Source organism: Syngnathus scovelli, chromosome 7 (genome assembly GCF_024217435.2).
Source record: "Syngnathus scovelli strain Florida chromosome 7, RoL_Ssco_1.2, whole genome shotgun sequence".
Taxonomy (NCBI): Eukaryota; Metazoa; Chordata; class Actinopteri; order Syngnathiformes; family Syngnathidae; genus Syngnathus; species Syngnathus scovelli.
The window spans coordinates 2,118,307-2,138,211 of record NC_090853.1 but is presented as its reverse complement, the minus strand read 5'-3'; the positions used below and the strand labels follow the sequence as shown (position 1 = coordinate 2,138,211).

The 19,905-nt window shown below is 43.8% G+C and overlaps 2 protein-coding genes across 2 annotated transcripts; both read right to left on the bottom strand.

Moving 5' to 3' along the window:
* Positions 1–1,861: 1,861 nt before the first annotated feature.
* Positions 1,862–4,920, bottom strand: LOC125971988 (ras-related protein Rap-2b). The gene is made up of 2 exons (XM_049725205.2): positions 4,058–4,920; positions 1,862–2,699 (listed from the first exon to the last, which is right to left on the bottom strand). The coding sequence occupies exon 1, from the start codon at positions 4,645–4,647 to the stop codon at positions 4,096–4,098; it is 552 nt and encodes a 183-aa protein (XP_049581162.1). The 5' UTR covers positions 4,648–4,920; the 3' UTR covers positions 1,862–2,699; positions 4,058–4,095.
* Positions 4,921–7,218: 2,298 nt separating this feature from the next.
* On the bottom strand, positions 7,219–14,459 carry p2ry1 (purinergic receptor P2Y1). The gene is made up of 2 exons (XM_049725204.2): positions 14,173–14,459; positions 7,219–13,455 (listed from the first exon to the last, which is right to left on the bottom strand). Exon 2 carries the CDS (start codon positions 13,420–13,422, stop codon positions 12,361–12,363), a length of 1,062 nt encoding a protein of 353 aa, XP_049581161.1. The 5' UTR covers positions 13,423–13,455; positions 14,173–14,459; the 3' UTR covers positions 7,219–12,360.
* Between the last annotated feature and the right edge of the window lie 5,446 nt (positions 14,460–19,905).

Sequence of the window (19,905 nt, the reverse complement as noted above, 5' to 3'; positions counted from 1 at the left end):
ACAAACAGGAAGTGGTTCTTTCCACACTTTGCTATGGCGAAGCACGCAAACGACGGTTGGGGATATTTTAAAGGACGGCAAGAACCCTTCTGGTGAAAAGATTTACTTAGTCCGGAAGTTAAACAATTGTGAGACGGATCAAAATTGTTGTCGTCAAGCAAAAAAAATTCAAAATTCTGCCTGACCTCACTTAAGACCTCAGCAAATCACACGGGACTTACACAAATCTCCTGAGACCTTAGCAAATCTTCTGAGACTTCGACTCTGTGAGCATCTGAAGGATTAACCCCACTTTTCTGGGAAAATATATTGAAAAAGTCAAAATGTGAGTTGAAAAAAAAAATCAGGCCTCAAAATCTTTTTTTAAACGGTAGTAGTAAGTAGTATCTACTATTGTCAGCCTCTCAACAATAACGTACTATTATAAGATACTTGCCATTTATGGTTAGATTTTTAATCTTAAAAGTGTACCCCGTTTTATTCGTTGTCCGTAGCGAGAAAGCACTGCTCGCATTGCACTTGCCCTAACATCGCTGACCACGATGGCCAGGCTAAATCAACTCATGTTGTCACTTTAGATTTAACGCAGATGCTGCACAGGCGTTTTTTCTTTTTTTCTTTTGGGCTTAATTATCGGCGTTGGGTAACTCGATGAAGGGAGGCTAATACAGTTAGGAGGAATGCCAAAGAGCTACAGCCAGTGGAGAAAAGAAAACCGCAAGCTTGTACACAACAGAGCCTCCGAAATAGCACTCTGACGCTCGGGGAGCAGATGCAGCCTGTAATTCAGTGAGGAGTCTATATAGTGATTAAGTCTGGTGTTTAAAAAAAAAAAAAAAAAAAAAAGAAAATGTTTCAACGAGCCACTCAACACCAGCAGAAAAGCCTGATTTATCTTTTAGAAAATCAATAAGCAGTTTTAATGCAAAGCCGGTAGTGTGTGTGATCAAAATGGCCGCCGCCCTCGAGGTCATACCTCAGCCAAAAACCCCGTAACCATGGCAACCACATCATGTGACCACATAAAAAAAATGCCACTCCTTGCGATACCTAAGTCTAGGAAATATGAGGTTGAAATTAGGAAGTGAAACCTTCAAGCAGAAAGAAAAACCTGCCGTGCCACCGTGTTCCGCCAAAGGGCAAATTCTTCAGCTATCAGATGTTTACGCCGCAGTCGTGGCTTGAAACGGTCAAAAGATGGAAGAGATTAACGTTAACGTTCACACCATCTGGCTTAAAAGTAGCAATAAATGCTCTTATCAAGAAACAGTTTGAAATTCAACAACTGCTGAGGTGTTACTGTGTATGTCGTTTTTATCTTTTACTGCAACGCCGTTCTCACCCGATTCCGCGATCAGCTCGAAGAGCACGTCGACCAAAACCTAAAACGCTGACTCAGGAGTTTGGCGGGTAGACCACCACCCGCCGCTTCACATGACTGACATTTTGACACGCACATAAATACAGCACGTATGTGTAATTTGATACCTAGCGGGCCAACGGTATGGATGTGAGGACTACGATTGCAAACGGCCTTACAAACCGAGAGTAAGGTGGAAATCAATCGGAAATGTCGGCTTTTATGTGGCGGAAAGTTTGAGCGCAAGTAAGATTATTCTGTTGGTAGCTTTACTTCCTGTTGTGTTGCGCAATCAAGCTCGTCATTTTTATGTTGAGGAAGTATTGTGACATACCATGCTGTTTTGTTTTTTTGTGAAAATTTTGGTTTTAGAAGATTGTCATTAATGATCTTGCCAAATTTTAATGGTTAAGACAAAAGCTTACCCCCCCCCCCAAAAAAGAAGAATTGGTCATGATAAAAGCAGAACAGAAAAGGGAACAAAAGAAAGAACACAACCTGTTTTGTTTTTTTAAAAAATGCCATCTGTATTAAAAGTTCTTTTTTTTTAAAAACAGACCGGCCACAGTTAAAAGGCTGGTCCAAAATTCACTTTACAATCAGGATTAGATTTGTCAACACCATGTACATTATTATCATCACTTGTCCAACAAAAACAAAGATTGATTGAAGAGGTCTGCAAGTGGGTCGGGTGCCGTTGTCGTAATGGTTCCAGTACCTGTGCGTTTCAAGACTGGACGCGGCTCTAAACACCGTCAACTCAAAGGAGAAAACCAAAACAAAAAGACCCAAACGTACAGAAGAGCACCAGTCCTTGTACAGAACACCTCGAATGCCACGCCGAGGTGTGTTGGCACTAAACAGGAACAGTTGAAGTGTGTTGGGGAGGTGGGATCCCAAAAAGAATTCAAAAGGCACTGGACACGAGGCGGTGGTCCTCACGCCAAGTCCGTTAAGATCTCCTTGTAACCCCCGACAAGAAGAGAGTTGTTGCGTTATTCCACCACCAACTTGTTAGACTTTGGAACAAAAACACTCACTTTGTACCCCGTCCAGGTTTGAGTGTGGTTATTAACAAAATATATTTTCAAAGTCTTTTCGAATGTTCATTGCGTCGTGCTTGAGGGAAAGATTTTGAGTTCCCTGATGGTCTGGAACTGGTTGGATCAGACCTCAACTGTGGACCACGCCGCAAAGATTCTCTGACCCAGCAGAATTCCTGAAGAGTGGATGGACCCCTCCCCTCCTCCTCCTCGTCTTGTTCCCCCTGCAGCATTCCTCTTCATTTTTCCTCCGAGGCCAGGCTGAGACGCCAACAAGACACACTTGCTGCAACACACTGCCACAAAAAAACAAAAACAACGGTCACCAATCAAGCCAGGACCACAAACGAGTCCCAGGATGCGGGCCAATAAAGAAACTCTGGGAGAAGCTCTGAGAAAGTGAAAAGAGCCTACGCGGTCTCATGGCAGAGGACCCAAGCTCCGACTTCTTTGAAAGCTAATCAAATTCTAAGAACAACTCGTCTCTTCAGTTCTGTAATTGAGTCAGAAGCTTCCTCAATCTTATCAGTGTGAAAAAGAACAAAACAAACAAAAGAGCTGACTCAGTCTGGAAGGAGTTGGTTTCGGGACTATAAGGTCACAGGTTCATGACTAACTGGACCAAAAAGTAACGAGGTTAGTTGGAGGTTTTGCCGCCAGTGTGCCACTGAGCAAGCTTGTAAATGTTACGTGACAAACTTTGTGTGAAAGCCTTCATAGGTAAATTAAGTCTACACTCGGGTTCAATGGGTTCCTCGGTTTTGGTTCCTACATTAGCGACATTCCAAATGTTTAAATTGCAACGCTCCGTAATCCAATCTAATCTCATAATCACTTACACAATATTAAAGGCATAATTCCAATACATATTTTAGGCCATGAACATGAAAAGGCACACCGAAAGTGGTAACTGAACGTGCCTTTGTGTGCCGCGTGACATATTCTTATGCTACAATGTAAATAAATTAATTCACTGTTTTTCATACAAATATTTGCTGTACTTACGACTTAACCACTGTGTTAAACTCAGTGATATACTGTTAGTCTTTTGCAAATTATTACAAAATTGGGTCACGTTGCCACCGTGGGAATGTAAACAGAGGAGCCTCATTAATTATAATTTCATGTTATATTCACAAGTATTGATATTGATAGTATCACAAAAATAACTTTTCTTACTCTTAGTTTTTATCTGATTGGCGTTAGCCTATTTTTTCATTGGCCAGTGGGGCAGCTAAGATTCAGCCTCTTGAACTTTACCTAGCAACAAGTGGCCACGTGACCAGGAAGAAAAAACAACAACAATTCTGTGTAAGCAGCTCCGAGCTCGTTCCATTATGTAAAGTTTTACAATGACATTTGCCTCTGTTGACTTCGTAAGACAACCTGATGTTTACTGAGTAGTATGTTAACAGGTTCACCAATTAATTTATTACATTATTTGAATGTTATGCTAAAAACGGGCTTTCAAACGGATCCCACCAAAAATTTGGTGGTTTCTGCCCTGGCCCCCTGCCCCACCCTTCCACCGACTTTTCTTTTGAATTTGCCAAGTTTTTCGATCAAACAAAGGGTGATGAGCGCAGCCAAACTTATGGGAGTGTGAAGTCAAAGTCACAATTTTAAAAGACGCAGTAGGAACGACTCGACTCACCATTGCAAAAAAAAGCGAGCAAGACTCCAAAGTTTCCTTTACAAGATGACACAGGATGAACAACACTGGTCGTCGCCATTCGGCGTGGACGCATAGTTCATCTGGCGGACTATCTCGGCGAAAAGCTCGTCCACCGAAGTCTTGTTCTTGGCCGAGGTCTCCATGAAGGGACAGTTCCATTCGTCCGCCAGCGCCTTGCCTTCGCCGGACGACACCTCCCGTTCCCCCTCCAGGTCCACTTTGTTGCCCACCAGGATCATGGGCACCCTCTCGTACCGTTTCACCCGAATGATCTGGTCCCGCATGGGCTTGATGTCCTGGAAGCTCTGCTGGTTTACCAGACTGTAGACCAGGATGAAGCCCTGGCCGTTTTTGATGTACAAGTCTCGCATGGAGGCGAACTGCTCGGTGCCTGCCGTGTCCAGGATCTCCAGGACGGACGGCGAAGAGTCCACCTCGATCTCCTTCCGGTAGAAATCCTCTATCGTAGGGTCGTACTTCTCGATGAAGGACCCCGTCACAAACTGGACAGTCAGCGCGGATTTGCCGACTCCTCCGGAGCCGAGGACCACCACTTTGTACTCCCTCATGGTTCCCCGAGAGAGCAGCCTCGCTTCCTCGCCGCCAGCAGTTGTATTCGGAGGGGAGGGGGCTCTCCAGTCGCTGGCTTACGGGGCGTGGCTGCCGAACTAGCGCCGCTCCCGGGTGTGTGTACGGTCGGGGGGATAAGTTCGGTTGTTCCCGAGCCACACTCAATAATGTCGTGACATGTCGAGTCAGTGCTAACACTACCCGGCCTGTTGTTGTACTTGCGCCCTTCGCGTCTTCACTGTTGTAGGCACACCGCACTGGTTTCCCCCCTCACTTTGATATAGTAAAGTGCACTCAACACGCCATCTACTTCCTGTTAGGCGCTTTCAAAATAAAACCATGCGTCTCAATTTATGTTGGGCGACTGCGGGCTATCATTGAGCATATCATTACGTTTATATTAGTTTCCGGTTTTGTGCTTGCTAATTTTCTCTAACGTTAGACACGGGACCAAGCTTCCTGCCCACGCAAGCGTGCGTCTGACGTCCCTCAAAGTGAACACTTTGCGTATTTTAAAGGTGCAGTAGATCCGAGACCTACTGCTGCTGCCCCACCTTGGAGTTTCGACATCATCTCCTTGCTTACTACCTCTTGACTCACAGCATTCTTTTGTTCTGCGTGCTGTCGTGTGATGTACTTTACCAACTTTTGAGACTCAAAACAAGTGTTGGGAGATGTTCAAAACAACCCTCGGTGACTACTACAAGAGTCATCCTTGCGACTTTTAATTGTCAGACAAGTATCGAGGCAAAAAAAAAAAATCCCCTTACTTTTTTTTCCCCAGAATATAACCTCTGTTATTAGGTCCCAAACTTTCAATTTGCTATAAGCCTCTTGTTCAACAAACAGGGCCGGAGCTACGCCGTGGCAATGGCCTGGTCATTCTCTGGCCACCCCACATCAAGAGGACATTTCCGACTCCTGCCATTTTCAAATGTATGCCATATTCTTAGATCATTTGATACCAGAATTAATTTAAGTTTACAAGACAAAGGTGTGCTGTGATTACATTTTATAGGCCAAGTCTCTCCTCCAACAAGTGCTTGACTGAAAATTTCTCACACACTGGCACAAAAATTCCATTGCCACCTCAGAGTCAAGTGACTCGTGACTGCAGCGTGTGACACAGCAGGCTTTGTTGTTGCCATCTAAAAAACTTTTGGCCGTATATGAAGCAACACGACCGTCGTCTTCGTTTCTTCCGCTCGCTAAATTGCGCAATGATCGCTGTCAGATTAGTATCAGTATTTTTATTCCCCCCCCCCCAATCAACTGTGTGACGTTATTGCATGCTCGGGTTAGGTAAATAATGTTGGGAAAGAGCTTCACGTGTTCCGAATCAGTTATGATTCAAAGCCCAGCTGCCGTGACTTCATCACCTCCGGAGGAGCTAGCTGGATCGATCGAGTTTTAATTTGTCCACAAATCAACAGTCGAGCGCACACACACACACACACACACAGAAAATCACATACAGAAACACACACAGTCATAAATACACACATCAGCCTGAATCACGAGTGTGAGTCACCGAGGCTTCATTTCCATACAAGCATAATCATTAACATTGACTTGGGTCAAACATGTGGATTGTCCCGAGGCTAATGAGATCTCCGGCACGAATCGTGTGGCGGTCAGGCGGAGGTGGCGCTTACTTTCACGCCGCCTAATCGGTCCTTGGATCTCTAACACCGCTGTGCTAAATGCTCAAAAAGTGAGTGATGGTCACTTTAAACTTTAACGGGTCACATCTCTCACTCATAAAGTCTGACTTGAAATTCCCTACACAAATCTCTGTAATATATATATATATTTTAAATACTTCAGCTCTCCCTCATTTCTCCTGCATGTTGTCATTGAAAAATGAAGTACACTGGCCCCTTGTGTTCAGAAGAACACAAGGAGATACATAAAAGATACAGCAGACGCTTTCTTTGAATCCTCACGCTCGGCCCCTGAGAGTGACGGCAGACTAATTAAAATGTCTGAAACAATTGAGCTAATTAATTAAGGGGATTAGTCGCCTCCCTCATCCCGCCGGTGGAGAGAGACCTTCCAAAGAATGTGTTTTAGGCATTGCCGTTTCAATTGTAGTGTGTGTGTTGGGGCCAGGATATTATGTGCTGTTTCCCGATCCCGAATTAATTACTCCATTTTAGTTTGTGTTTGCTCTCAGCCTCCGAGGCAGTGCTAGTGTGTTTTTGATTTATGAATTATTCAGATGGCCATTTATCATTCCTGTAGAGGCACGCGGTGACATTTAAAATAAATTCACAGCCCCCCTCCGCCTCACAATATCATCTTGTGATGTCTTTGTAGTTATAAATCAGTTATAAATTGTAATCAGAAGTATGTGTTACTTTAAACAAAACATATTTTGATATATTTTGTATTTACATTGTAAAAGTTAGCTAACAAGCTGACTGACTGACTAAGCATTCGAGAAATATGCAACCGGGCGTTGTGTCCAACAGGGGGCAGCAGACTGCCGTTCAACCCTACATGTACGCTCAGATGGTGATTGGAATGTGTGTGAGAATTCATCAAGGAAAGCACACACACACACTTGCTAGATAAGAAGACACGGCATCTTTATTTGGGCCCCACAATGGCAGCTTTCATACTTTATGTGGCCCGGATTAATAAGCCATACAGACCACCACAGTGACCGGGGTCAAAGGGTGAAATGTCAATGGTGCTACGAGTCCTTCATTGTTGAAAATGTTCAATGTGATGAGTCTATCTCTCTGCATCCATCCAAATTGCTGCTTTGAATTCAAATGGATGCTTATTAGGGATCCAGACAATGTACAACTATCAATCTAAAATGAAAGGAATCCCTGGAGTCCTCTGACAGAAAGAAGATAAACTATGAAAGCAAATTGATTAACAAGGACAATACCACTTTGTCAAAGTCAACACAGTGAGCCATTTATAAGCTTTACCGACTCGTAGGCAGAAAAATTCATTTATTGCAATTTATCACATTGTCATATTTTTTTAATATTGCAAACCGACTGACTGCTTTGAAGTAGAAGAATTTTTAAGGGACACCACACTCATGACTCTCGACCTGTTGTGTTGCGTCATCTTGTTACTTAATCGTGACATGTCACGTCTCCGTGGTTGTAGTTCTTCAAACATTGGCATTGACTTGATCTTGAAAGTCACATCTAAGATGTCAACAACGGTTTCGTCGCACCCCGATCTATATCTTCCATATTAGTGACCTGATGCGCACTGAGTAAGATGAGACAGCGGGCCGGTAGGCTGAGGAAAAAAAAAAAAAGCGCTCGGTCACCGTCAAGGAGCAACAGCTAAGTTTAGCGGGGGGAATCCAGGACGACTGGATCGGCTTTCACGAGCGGCAAAACGCTACAGTGTAAACAAACGCATAAAAATGTAACAATCAAAGACGGAAAACGGAAGTCGATTGGGGCACGTTCAGGCAACTTTCCGAGTAGAAGTTCGTCTAAGTATAAAATTGATTCAAACCGAAATAGCTGATCTCAAGCAAGGGTCCTTTAAGCACCACTGATTTGAACACAAATGCTGCAGCAACACTTTTAGACAGTCAATAAAAAAGTCAGATATTCTTTAACTTCTGTGAGGAGCTAGATAAGTTGAGGACATACAAGCACATTTTTATTTTTTTTGTCCGAAGAATGTCAGAAACCTTTTATTTCACCTGCTAGGAACTCTTATCGCATGTAAAAAAATAATACGGATACCTAAAATGTCCACTTTAATATGCTATATATTTATAGAAGCAATGATGCATTAAAACAAGCGGGAGCGTTCTCTTATTTTTTTTCACCGCGTCCCTAATGTCTTCCTTCCCGGCTTTAAACACACCAAAACAAACAGCAAGAGCAGGAGATAAGAAAAACAACCGTTAAGCAAGTGTCAGCTTTCTCAGCACATGAGGTGTTATGAATCCACTTGTGAAAACACACAAGAATGGCCCGATAGATACTTTTGGGCGGATCATTCTTCTTCACAGGTCACTGCAAGAGAGAGCGTAGGCGGTAATATCACCTAAAGGCGGCGGCGGCGGCGTCTTCTGAGATCGTAAATTCCGACATGTGCTTACACATGATAACTACAATCGGCGTACGGCAATTTGGACTCGTGTTATTCTTAGACTTTGACACTGATTGTTATGATTGCGTTTAGCTGAAATTTAGATCGCAGAACTGCATGATCTAGCTTAGCTTAGATCCATGCTCAGCAAATTCATGGTATGGTATCTCAATGCATCTTTATGTCTAAGCACCCAGCATATTAACTTTCAGCTTAGATTTCGGCGTCTTGAGTTCCCTTATCTCATCATTTTTTTTTTTTTTTTTTGCATTTCACCTCAGCTGATCTCAAAGACTCAAGTCCCAACTCACTTATCAAGCAGGCCGGCGGGTCAGTACATCTCGCTCTCACTTGACCGTCATGTCGCTCCGTTTGCCGTCAGCCTTTCATCATTTCACCAGATTGGAAATTTATCTTCCAGTTTTTTTTTTATGCATAAATGCAAAAGGGAAACACGGCAAGTGTCAGTTATGACAGGTTGCATCGATTGAGGTCGCGCTCAGAGCAAATGAAACCCCACCTCCGAAATATGCAATTTCATCCCTCATCTAAAACTTTGTTTGGTCCTTCCAGATTGAGCGAGCGTCTGCTCGAGAGCGTTGTAATGTGTGACTGACCTTTAAAGGTGATACATAGCGGCGCCGGGAAGTCAGTCCGGCAGTCAGGTCACCTGCATAATGGCGACATTAAAAAAATATCTAGTTGCCGGGCAGCGTTCACAAATTCATGCGGGACTACCCCCCCCTCCCCCCATTGTACTGTCAACATGATGGACGTGTAAAGTCAAAAGCTCCCTCCTTCCCAACGTTCAAGACATTGAACTCGCTGGGCTGACGCTGTGGAAAGTAACGGCCCAAGTGGGCATCTGGCCGGCTCGCGATAGCATCGTCGGGTGCTGCAGCCATATGCTCTTCATCATCCTGACACCCTTATTATGGACACTGTTACAATCTGGAGGTTCACATTGAATGACAACATGATGGATGAGCTGCTTGCCCCCCGCCACCTCTAAGTACTCGTGACTTTTCTTTCATTTTTTAAAAGACCTCCTCCTAATGTTATTTACAATTGTACAATATTACAAAATCATTTAAAAGGGGGAAACAAAGCATGATGCGCTGCAACGTGCCCAATTGGACAAAAAGGGGCGGAGCCAGTAACATTTTGGTGGGATGACCATAGTGAAAGTCAACTTTATATATTTTCTTTTTGTCTCTTTACTTTTGTCACTCCCATCCCCATTCACTGATTTGCTTGCTTACAGCCAATCACAGATCATTTATCACCGACGCCATTTTGAATTTTGCTACCCAATCTAAGACACCATATTTTAAACCAATTCACATTATATTGTATCCTAATCACAGCTTTGTTGGATCATTATTATCCAACACAACAAGAGAAGGCAATGAAAAATGTCATCAAATTGTTAAAAGTGACAAATGACATTCCCTTCCATTCATGTGAAGAAAAACACAACGCAGCCAATGACTCACACAGTCTGAGTCATTGGCTGTCAGTGAAGTGTGAGATATGCCAAGCTGGCAAACCTCTTCCACAGTAAATGCTTCCCCCCAAAAAAATAAAAGTCCGCCATTGTCGTTTGCACGGGAACTCAATGTATTGTGTAGCGGAGGGCGTAAATTTCATTGTGTAACGGGGAGTTGTGGCTTCCACCACAGGAAATTTAGGATTTTTTTTTTTGTGGGTCTGTGTTTAGTTCCCACAGTACGTTCCCCCGTTTTGGCCCGCTCACAAAAAGCAACTGTCGAGGCAAATGCTGCCACCCTGTTGTCACGGTAACAACAATAACAGGACCACGGCGCACTGATCCACCTTGCGGTTTTATCACAAAACTATCACCAACTTGTCAACCCCACCAAAAAAGAAAAAATCACATTTAAAAATATCAAGCAAATCCAGCGTGTTACTTAAATCAGTTTTTGTGCAACAGTTTGATTGCAAATTTGGTCCTTCCTGTCTTGACTCAAAGGGCACCCACAAGCCAAGACATCAATCACCGAGATTTAAAGACGATTGTCAAACGCTTAACTGTTTGACAAAAAAAAACCCAAAAGCAACAAAACAACCAGGACAAAGGCTTTCATCACCTTCAGGCGCCCGAGCGAAAAAGAAAATCGAAAGCTTGTTTTTATTCACATTCCAAGCAGGGAAATTAGTTCCCCTTCCTGGCCGACACAAAAGACGTGCTGCTCTTTTATTTTATTCTTCCCCTCAGTCCTTTGCGTCTTCTCAGAAATTTTGAAAGCGAAAGGTCGTTGATGACCTTTGATCCGAGTAAGAAAAGAGGACGGCTTACACTTTCATTTCCTCCTACTGCAGCAAAGTGCAAAAAAAAAAACCCCGGCGTGGATCTCATCCAACAAGCCACGAGGGTATTCTGTATTTACTTTTTTGTATTGGGTAAAGAAGACAAATGTCAGAAAGTCGAGACTGTGGAAGTACAACACGGCCGTGCGCTAACGTTTAGCAAACCAGACACGCTAACAATAGAGGACATTGAGTGCCTCTCTCGTATTAACTTTTTAAAAGTTACATTTTATCCAAAGTTGTCCTTTCTCACCGTTATTAATCAACCAGTAGTTGACACGGGCAGTCACCGAGGTGCTCTAATGGAAAAGCAACAACTTCCAATTGGCCCATGCGGTGTCACCAAGTGTCTCTCTTTTAAAACATTTATTATTCACGTTGCAATAAACAGTTAGTCAAGTTTTTAGCGACAGTATTTGCTACCACATATTAAACGACATCCTGTACAGCGACGAGATCATTCATGCCAATGTCCTATACACAAAATACTGTTGGCATTGATCTTCTTGTTTTTCTTCTTGTCTGTGCAGGTTAACAAGATGGTGGCCACACCGCAAGCTGACAAAGCGGTCCGCAGTAGGGAGGAGGAGAACCCCCCCCTCGTTCAGTGTAGTGCATTTCAATCTCCATCTCGGTAAGTGTATTCACCGGACACTTCATTAGGAACAGAATCTAACGAGATCCCAAACACGTCTTGTAGCATAAATCAGTATGACAAAGCTCCTGTACTATCATTAGGTGTACCTAATGTTGTGTCCTTACAAGTCTATTACGGCCGCTCCCCCCCCTCCCCCTAAGCTGCTTAACGGCCCTCGATGGAGAACACGCTCAGTGACTGTTGAGTGCAGGTTCCGATCTTTTAAATCTCTTTTTACGCCTCGGCAAATTCAAGAGCAAAACCTTTTTTTTTTTTTTTTGTCCAGAGTACAAGACCTTGGGATTGATGCAAAGGCCACAATATTAGGCACGGCGTGATGATTACAAGGAGGGTGATGCTTTTGATTGACGCGGCTGTTCGGACATCTCCATCCATCCGTTTTCCGTAGCGCTTATTCTGTTCTTTATGCAGCTTGTTACAGAAAGTGCTACGACGAGTCAAGGTCACGCAGATAAATACGATACGCATAAATACATATATGAATGGACGTCGACCGGGCATGAGGGATCACAACAAAATGGCGCATCCTTGTACTTTGGTGTACCTAATATTGTGGCCGGTGTGATATATCACAAGAGCGTATCCACATAGGGGTCAAGATGACCCTTCCGGGTCGGTTCTGTTATCCAACACTGTCGGGTCACATCCGCCGCTCGCCGTTCTCCACGTACTCCGTCAGACTGTTAAGTGCCGTCTCCTCGCTTTTGGACTGCAGCGCGTTGTCGCCCTTCTTGGAGGGCTTCTTGGTGGCCCGCGACAGCTTCCTCCTGAACGTGTCGCCGGCCAGGAAGTAGAGGATGGGGTCCACGCAGCTATTGAGGCTGGCCAGACCACGGGTCACCTGATAGGTGGCGTAGACGCGGTTGTTAAAGTCACACATGGCCGGGCTCTGGAAGTACAACCGGGCCCGCATGTTCAGGTTCTTCATGATGTGGAAAGGCAGGTAGGAGACGGCGAAGACGGCCAGGACGATGATGACCAGGTGGATGGATTTCTGCCGCAGGGGCGCGTTATTCATGTCGTTGCAGATCAGGGCTTTGACGATCATGCCGTAGCAGGCGAAAATGATGATGAACGGGACGCAGAAGCCGAAGACGGTCAAGGTCATGCTGTAGATGAAGTAACCGGGCAGCTCATCCTCGGTGGTGGTGTCGTAGCAGGTGGTGGCGTTGCGTTTGGAGCCCGTCCGCGAGTAGTAGAGGATGGGCGAGATGGCCAGGACCACCACGGCCCACACCAGGGCGCTGGTGATGACGGCGTTTTTCTTCTTGAGCCGGCCCAGGGACTTGAGCGGGTGCACCACTCCAGTGTAGCGGTGCACGCTGATGCAGGTGAGGAACAGGATGCTGCCGTAGAGGTTGACGTGGAAGATGAAGCGCTGCAGCCGGCACAGCACGTCGCCGAAGATCCAGTCGGTTTTGTTGAAGTAGTAGAAGATGAGGAAGGGCAGCGAGAGCACGTAGCAGAAGTCGGCCAGCGCCAGGTTGAACATGTAAACGGAGATGCCGCTCCACGGGCGCATGTGGCACACGAACATCCAGATGGCCAGGCTGTTGCCCACCAAGCCCGTGATGAAGACCATGATGTAAACGGTGGGCAGGTAGTAGAACTGGAAGCCCGTCTTGGTGAGCGAGCATCCTCGCGACTGATTGTGTAGGTCGCTCACGTTCAACAGGGAGCTCAGGTTCAGGTCGGAGGTCATGGTGTCCGTCACGGGCAGGGGTTTGACCTTTGACTGGAGAAAATCAAAGACAACATTGAGGAAGCAGACTGATTGTCTTGTTGGACAGTATTTCCTTGGAAATCAATTACTCGATTAATTCTTTTGATCAAATGTTTTTTTTTTTGGGTTCTGAACTTGCTTATCTGGAGCTAAACCTCCTTGGACTGCAGTCAGGAAGGCTAAATCAAAAACTGCGTGCTGTGATTTTTCATGATCTCTTTAAAACACAATCAATCGTAATTTTATCAATGAATTCATCGATTGATACGTTCATCTCGTCACGGGGGAAGGTGTAGCCACAGCTTAGCTCTGTTTGGTTTGAGGTAATGATTCTGTGGGTACTGAGGTAATCATCGGTAGGGAACAAACACACACACGCACACACACACACACACACACACGGACTGACACAGTGGGCACTTTTCCAGCATCCAATTTCTGGATATTGTTTAAGGGCATATCATTCGGACCTGAAACCTTTTTGCTTGCCGTATGAACTCCATTATCACTTTGCACAAAAAATAAAAAAATAAATATATATACCACATGAAATTTTCACCATATTTTTTAACTGACTATACATGAATTCAACACGAACGCATTGCAACATTTATCCGCGTGCATTGATTGCATTCACTTGCAGAAGTAGTTACACACCATCTTCACCTTTTGCGGAACACGCACAAAAACATGCACTGGATCACACACACCCGGACGTAACGTACTCACCACTCGGTTCCACTTGTAGCCCACATTCCTCTTCCCAAATCACAAAGAGCAAGGCTGAGTCAGGTGTCTTCACTTCGTCCGTTAAGGCGCTCAGAAAAGTTGCGTACTTTCGACCTTGCATGCACTGTTGCACTCAGGCTGTGTGTGTGTTTGTGTGTGTATCTGTGTGTGCGGGAAACCGTTACGTGCTGGCTACTTGTGCGAGGAAGCGGAAGGTGGCCAGCAGCAAGACGGCGGTGGTGGAAGGACACAGCAACAGAAAGAAGGAGACAGCTGCAGGAATTGGCATGAATGAGTTGCAGAGAGCGGGAGAGAGAGGGAGAGAACGAGAGAGAGCGGGAGGGGAGGTGCACAAGAGCCACAAAAAAAAAAAAAAAAAAAAAAAACACTCACATGTTTCCCAGACCGCCTCCTCTACCTCCTCCTCTGGTTACGGAACTCGAGCCTGTGAAATAAGCGAGAGATTATTGGATGATCCCTCGTAATAATCAGATACGTGCAAATCATACTTAGTGGCCTACAATGTGTTTACAAAACAGACATCGGAAAAAAAAGGTGATTAGCCGCAGTGTGTAGAATGTACATTGGGTCACAACATTAGGTACAGCGCAGGCGTCATGGCCATCTGGAATTTTGGCGGGAACATGTTTGGATTTCCCCAAACGGACAGCTGTCAGTGTTTTTGGAATGTCTATTGTGATTATTCTCATCGGTTTGTGCAGGTATGCACGTCGTTAAGAGGGGAGGGGCGGGCGGGGTCTTAATAATTGTTCCGCTGTCCAAAATGATCCTCCGCAGGAGTAACGAGATTCCAACTGGGGCGGCGGACTATAAATAAAAGCAACATGCTCATCAGGATTGTCACTTTTGTGTCTCCTGCAGGACCAGACAACACAATGCGCAAGAAGACAAATGGTGCTTGGCAGCAGGCGAGAATGGGGACCAAAAGGTTAATTGAATAATGTTGTGACGCCAAACATCCCGAAGGGGAGCCAAGAATCCAATGCAGCTTATTGCTGTAATGGCCATCGAGAAACTCGGACCAAACCGAACCGGACAGCTCTCTTAAAATGGGTAAGTACCGTTTTTTTGTTTTTGCCCCTCCCGTAAATTAAATACATAACTTATGGGCCGATTAAGTATTGTAAAACAATCACTCTTATGTTTATTTTGGTCCCAAGCAAATCTAATTTGCCATGTTTAAGAATTTGGTAGCGCTGAGAAAGTAAGCTAGATTTTTAGACCAGGTAAAAGCAGGTCTAAGTTGTGGCTGTTTTCACTCCCACAACGGCGCAAACGCCCCTTTCTCACTGCGCTTGTCTACAAAAATATCAAAAGAAATAAAATTCCAGTCACGCGTGAAAACTGGACCAAGTCAGGGGGATTATTTATAAAAAAAAAAAAAAAAAAAAAATTGTACCATGCTGCTGTCTGGCTCATGCATTGCTAAGATTGATATAAATGTACTGACTTGGCAAGGTGAGCGGACCTCTCCTGCGTCTTCGTGCACATTTAAAGTCTCGGCGCATTTACAGGAAAGCCACTTAAAGCTTCCCGTATGGGAAAAAACCCGGGGCACGCTAATGTCGCTAAGTGGAATCTGTGAGTACGAGGCCATCTTATCAATCTAAATGATGTCGCCCTAAATGAAACCAAACGATGCTTCAGTTTTAGACATTTAGGTTAGATTTGCTCATTAGTGTCAAATTGATTCAATTAAACAAACATTACATTTAATCGTGCGCCATTATTTGGAAGAGTCCGAATGACTTTGCATCTCTCCTCTTTAAGAACTGGACAATAAACAAAAGACTTTTCTGGTCGGGGCATAAGCAAAGAAAATATAAATGCAAATTGCGTTGATGTATCCATCGAGCATGTTCGTCAATATACTCAGTACTTTGATAGCGTCATTATGTAATCATAACAAGGAACCCGAGTGATGAGTGGAAATCAGCACACGTTCCTTTTGCTCCTGGTCCTGACCCGTATTTCTTCGGCCGCCGCTCCACCGGCTCCATTGACACCCCAATCAGCATCGGCAAGCGCACTCTTCTCCCTCTTGTGTCATTTTCATTAGGCGGGATCGAAAGCCACGGCCCGACACCGCTGGCCTATCTTTCATCGGGGAAATCAACATGACTGCGTTGCCTTACTCCAATTTGTGTTTTGCGTTATCCATCGCTGGTGTATCGTGACCTCTCCCCCCCACCCTCTGCCCTGTTTCCATTATGATGGAATTTCCATTTATAGTCATTGCATAAATTCTGATTTGTATGTTTACTCCAGCAACAGCAGACTGGCTGGGTTTTATTGATCCGCCGTTTCCCATCCTATCTTCTCGCAGGTTTTTCTTCCCACAAGAGTCCACATTCCGAACGCCCCTCTGAGCTCAGCTGGCTTGAGGATCAGCGCGTGAGATTCACACACACGTGCGCTAGGTCAGTTCACGCCTGTTCTTGTCTTTTTGTGCTTTTACGCCGTTTTTGCAATGGGTCATGTCCTCGTTGTTGTGATTTCATATCATGTTCGATGGTTAGCGAGGGAAATAGATGATGACAAATAGAGCATCTGGAGATGATGGTGGAGCAATGCATTAGCTGACATTCAACCAGGTTACTGTCTTTTTTTTTTTTTTTTTTTTAAAGTGACGTAACCTTAATTAAGTTTGGTGATTTAATTTTAGCCATCCATTTTCTCTTATTTATCTGGGATTGGGTGGGCGAGGGCAGCAACATTTTTTTTTATATTTAAAAACAAAAAAAAAACGATGTTAAGTTATATGGTATTTAAAAAAAAAAAAGATTTATAATAAACAAAAGTATAGTGTTTTAGGACTAATTTTTTTCTGATTCAATATTAAAAATGTTTCGTCAGAAATGTAATTTTATTTAATTTTTTTAAATTACACTAGGCAGTGTTTTAAAATGTTTCCTAGAAAAATAGGTGTGGCACAAAATAGTTCATCATAAATATTAGATCCACAAAAACGACTTTCTCAACTTGTTTTGTAGAGCCGCATGACTTTTTAGTCCAAACTTAAGCACTCGCAAAGGTCAGCTGCTCTTGAGACCTCAACTGGGATCAAGAGGCTAAACTTCAAGACCTCTCTTGACCTCGTTCTAAACCTCATGTGCCGCTTTCAACTCAACGCCTGAGATGTGAGCATTTAATGTGCGCCTGCAGACTCTTGCTGCAGTCAGATCGATGGACGGGCGAATGTCAGGGAGATTTTAGCGAGGAGCAATGAGAAAGGTCAACGTGTCCACCCTGCGCAAATGTCATAGTGATGAAGTTGTCACATTGGAGGGGCTTACGTACGCCTGTGTGTTATTACAGGAGCATCATCGCGCCGTTACAGTGTGAGCCGCTATCGACCGCGGCCTCATACATATTTCATCCTTGTGGTAATATTTCAGCTTTCTGTAATAACCCAGAAAAAAAAAAAAAAAATCAATTCATGTGAATTAATCGCGTCGTAATGAATCACCGACGTCTTTTCCCCCCACTTGTTTATTTCCGAGTGTAAATGGCCAGCCGCTCCTCTAACCACTTCGGGCTACATTTTTGTTGTGCAATTTACTGCATGTTTATCACGGCACTAAACAGATCGTTATCGCAGAGAGTTGAGAGACATGTGTACTTGCTTGAGACATTTACTCTGTAATTCCCGATGAGAAGAGTGAAGAATATCAGTTTACGTGAAGAATGAAAGGTGATAAGCTAATGTCGGCTAGCTTTTAAATCAGTGCTTCCGAAACGTCTTACACCAACTATTTCAAAAAGTATTTGGCGAACCGAGTACCAGCATTACAACCACCATTTAAACACAGTAAATTAGTGTTTATCAGAAATTAGGCAGAGGTTATCTTCCTAAAAAGTATATGGGAATTTGTCATAAAGAGTGTACAGTAATATTCATAATTCCCACTCATTGAAATATATTGAATTTAAAAATATTTTTTTCCCCCCCTGACCCAAACCATATCGTCTTCTCAATGCTGAAGTAGTTGTAGAAAGAGTAGGACTAGTAAGATAATGAATTAGATAAAGTTTTAAAGCTCAGCAACATTTACTGTGTTGTCTATAAAATTGGGAGTTAAAAGAGACTGAATTTAAAGTAAGAGTTTAGACTATCCAGAAAAGTTCAGCTAAACAGGAAGTTCTCACTTGATGATAAGTCTGCTGGGCGTTCTTCCCAGCTTTGTAAACGCAAACAAAACGAGGGATGCTACAAATGAAACCGGGCTAGCTTTTAGCTAGCTTGTCGAGATGTCATTTATAAATCTTCCTTTCATAGTAACATGTTAATGGTGAATGTCATAGCAAACGTTATCTTGTCTTAAAGAGGAAGTCTACCCCAACATTTTATTTAAATAACTATTTGCAACACAGTGTTGTGATTAATGTTTCATTTGTGGAAGGAACCTCTTTTTATCTATCTCAGGGGGCGGCCATTTTGTAATTTACTGTTGACTGAAAAGGACATCACGATTGCCAAGGTCTCAGGTCACAATGTAGCACAATCAATGCAGTACTTGTAACAATGATAACACTTCCTCCTGATAAGTCTTTTTTTTTTTTTACTAACATTATTGTCAGAAACACCGCAGAAACGTGTTAAAACCACAGTCGAAATCTCAGCACTCTCCCATCGCTGTAATTGATCCTTGCGCGTATTTAGGCCGCGCTGCCGATGGCTAGACGAAAAGTCACTCGAGTGGCAATTAAGCAAATGCTCTAATGGAGCGTGGTGACGGAGTCAATTTAATGAAGTGGGTTAATATCACTGTGATGCTTATGCTACTATTATGGAGCTAATGAAGCGAACGTGATTTCTGTCATTATTTTCAAATGAAGCTGCTAAACTCATCATTAATGGTCAACGCGGCCAAAGAATGTCAATTGAGCCAATGATCTGATGTCCCTTGAAATGATGGCGAGTGGATGTTTTCATGCGTCAAGTGTGTGGCCAGGCAGATGTAGAGGATTGCCAGCCTAATGGAGCATTCCACTCCATCATTTGTTGGCCCCGAGGATGCGTTTAGAGGAGACGCTGAGTGCAAAGCGGCGGCGAGAGTCGCCGGGCTAATGGCACGCATTAGCGATTTTCTTGGTGCCTTTTTGGTTGACTTAGTGCTGACTCATGAGCGCAAACAACAAACAGGAAGCGCTTGACCCTTTCCCAGCAGAGCTTCACGTAGACGCGATTCCATTTGAAAACAAAGAGTCGCTGCGTCACTTCGATAATATTCCGACGGAAGGATTAATTTAACAATACATTTATGATTGTGGTTTGGAAGTGAATGCCATCAAATTGACCGCTGTTTCGAATTGTTTGCATCTTCTCATGTAGCTAAATAAACGAAGCTACTTAGTAGGCTGTCCGCATATAGCATTAGCATTAGCATAAAGACTTTAAGATTATGCCATATGATGTACTCGGTAATTTCCCGCTTCATTGCTTTTCAGTCCAATATTTATGCTGAGAATTGAACTTTAATAGCTTATTCATAGTAAATTAGCCTCACATATTTTTCACTGAGCATCCCCCCCCCCCTCTCATTCATCCTTATCAGCATTCGTGTGAATTATTGTCTCCAGCAGCTACAAAAAGTAGTTCCTTTTTGTCAGTGTCAATCAAAATTGGGCATTAGAATTTTTGTAAAGGCTGATTACTCCCCCCCCCCCCCTTTTTTTATTTTTTATCTTGTTCATTAGATTGTGGTCTTT

Coding starts and splice junctions, on each gene's coding strand:
- LOC125971988 (XM_049725205.2), bottom strand. CDS start 4,647: ATGAGGGAGTACAAAGTGGTGGTCCTCGGCTCCGGAGGAGTCGGCAAA.
- p2ry1 (XM_049725204.2), bottom strand. CDS start 13,422: ATGACCTCCGACCTGAACCTGAGCTCCCTGTTGAACGTGAGCGACCTA.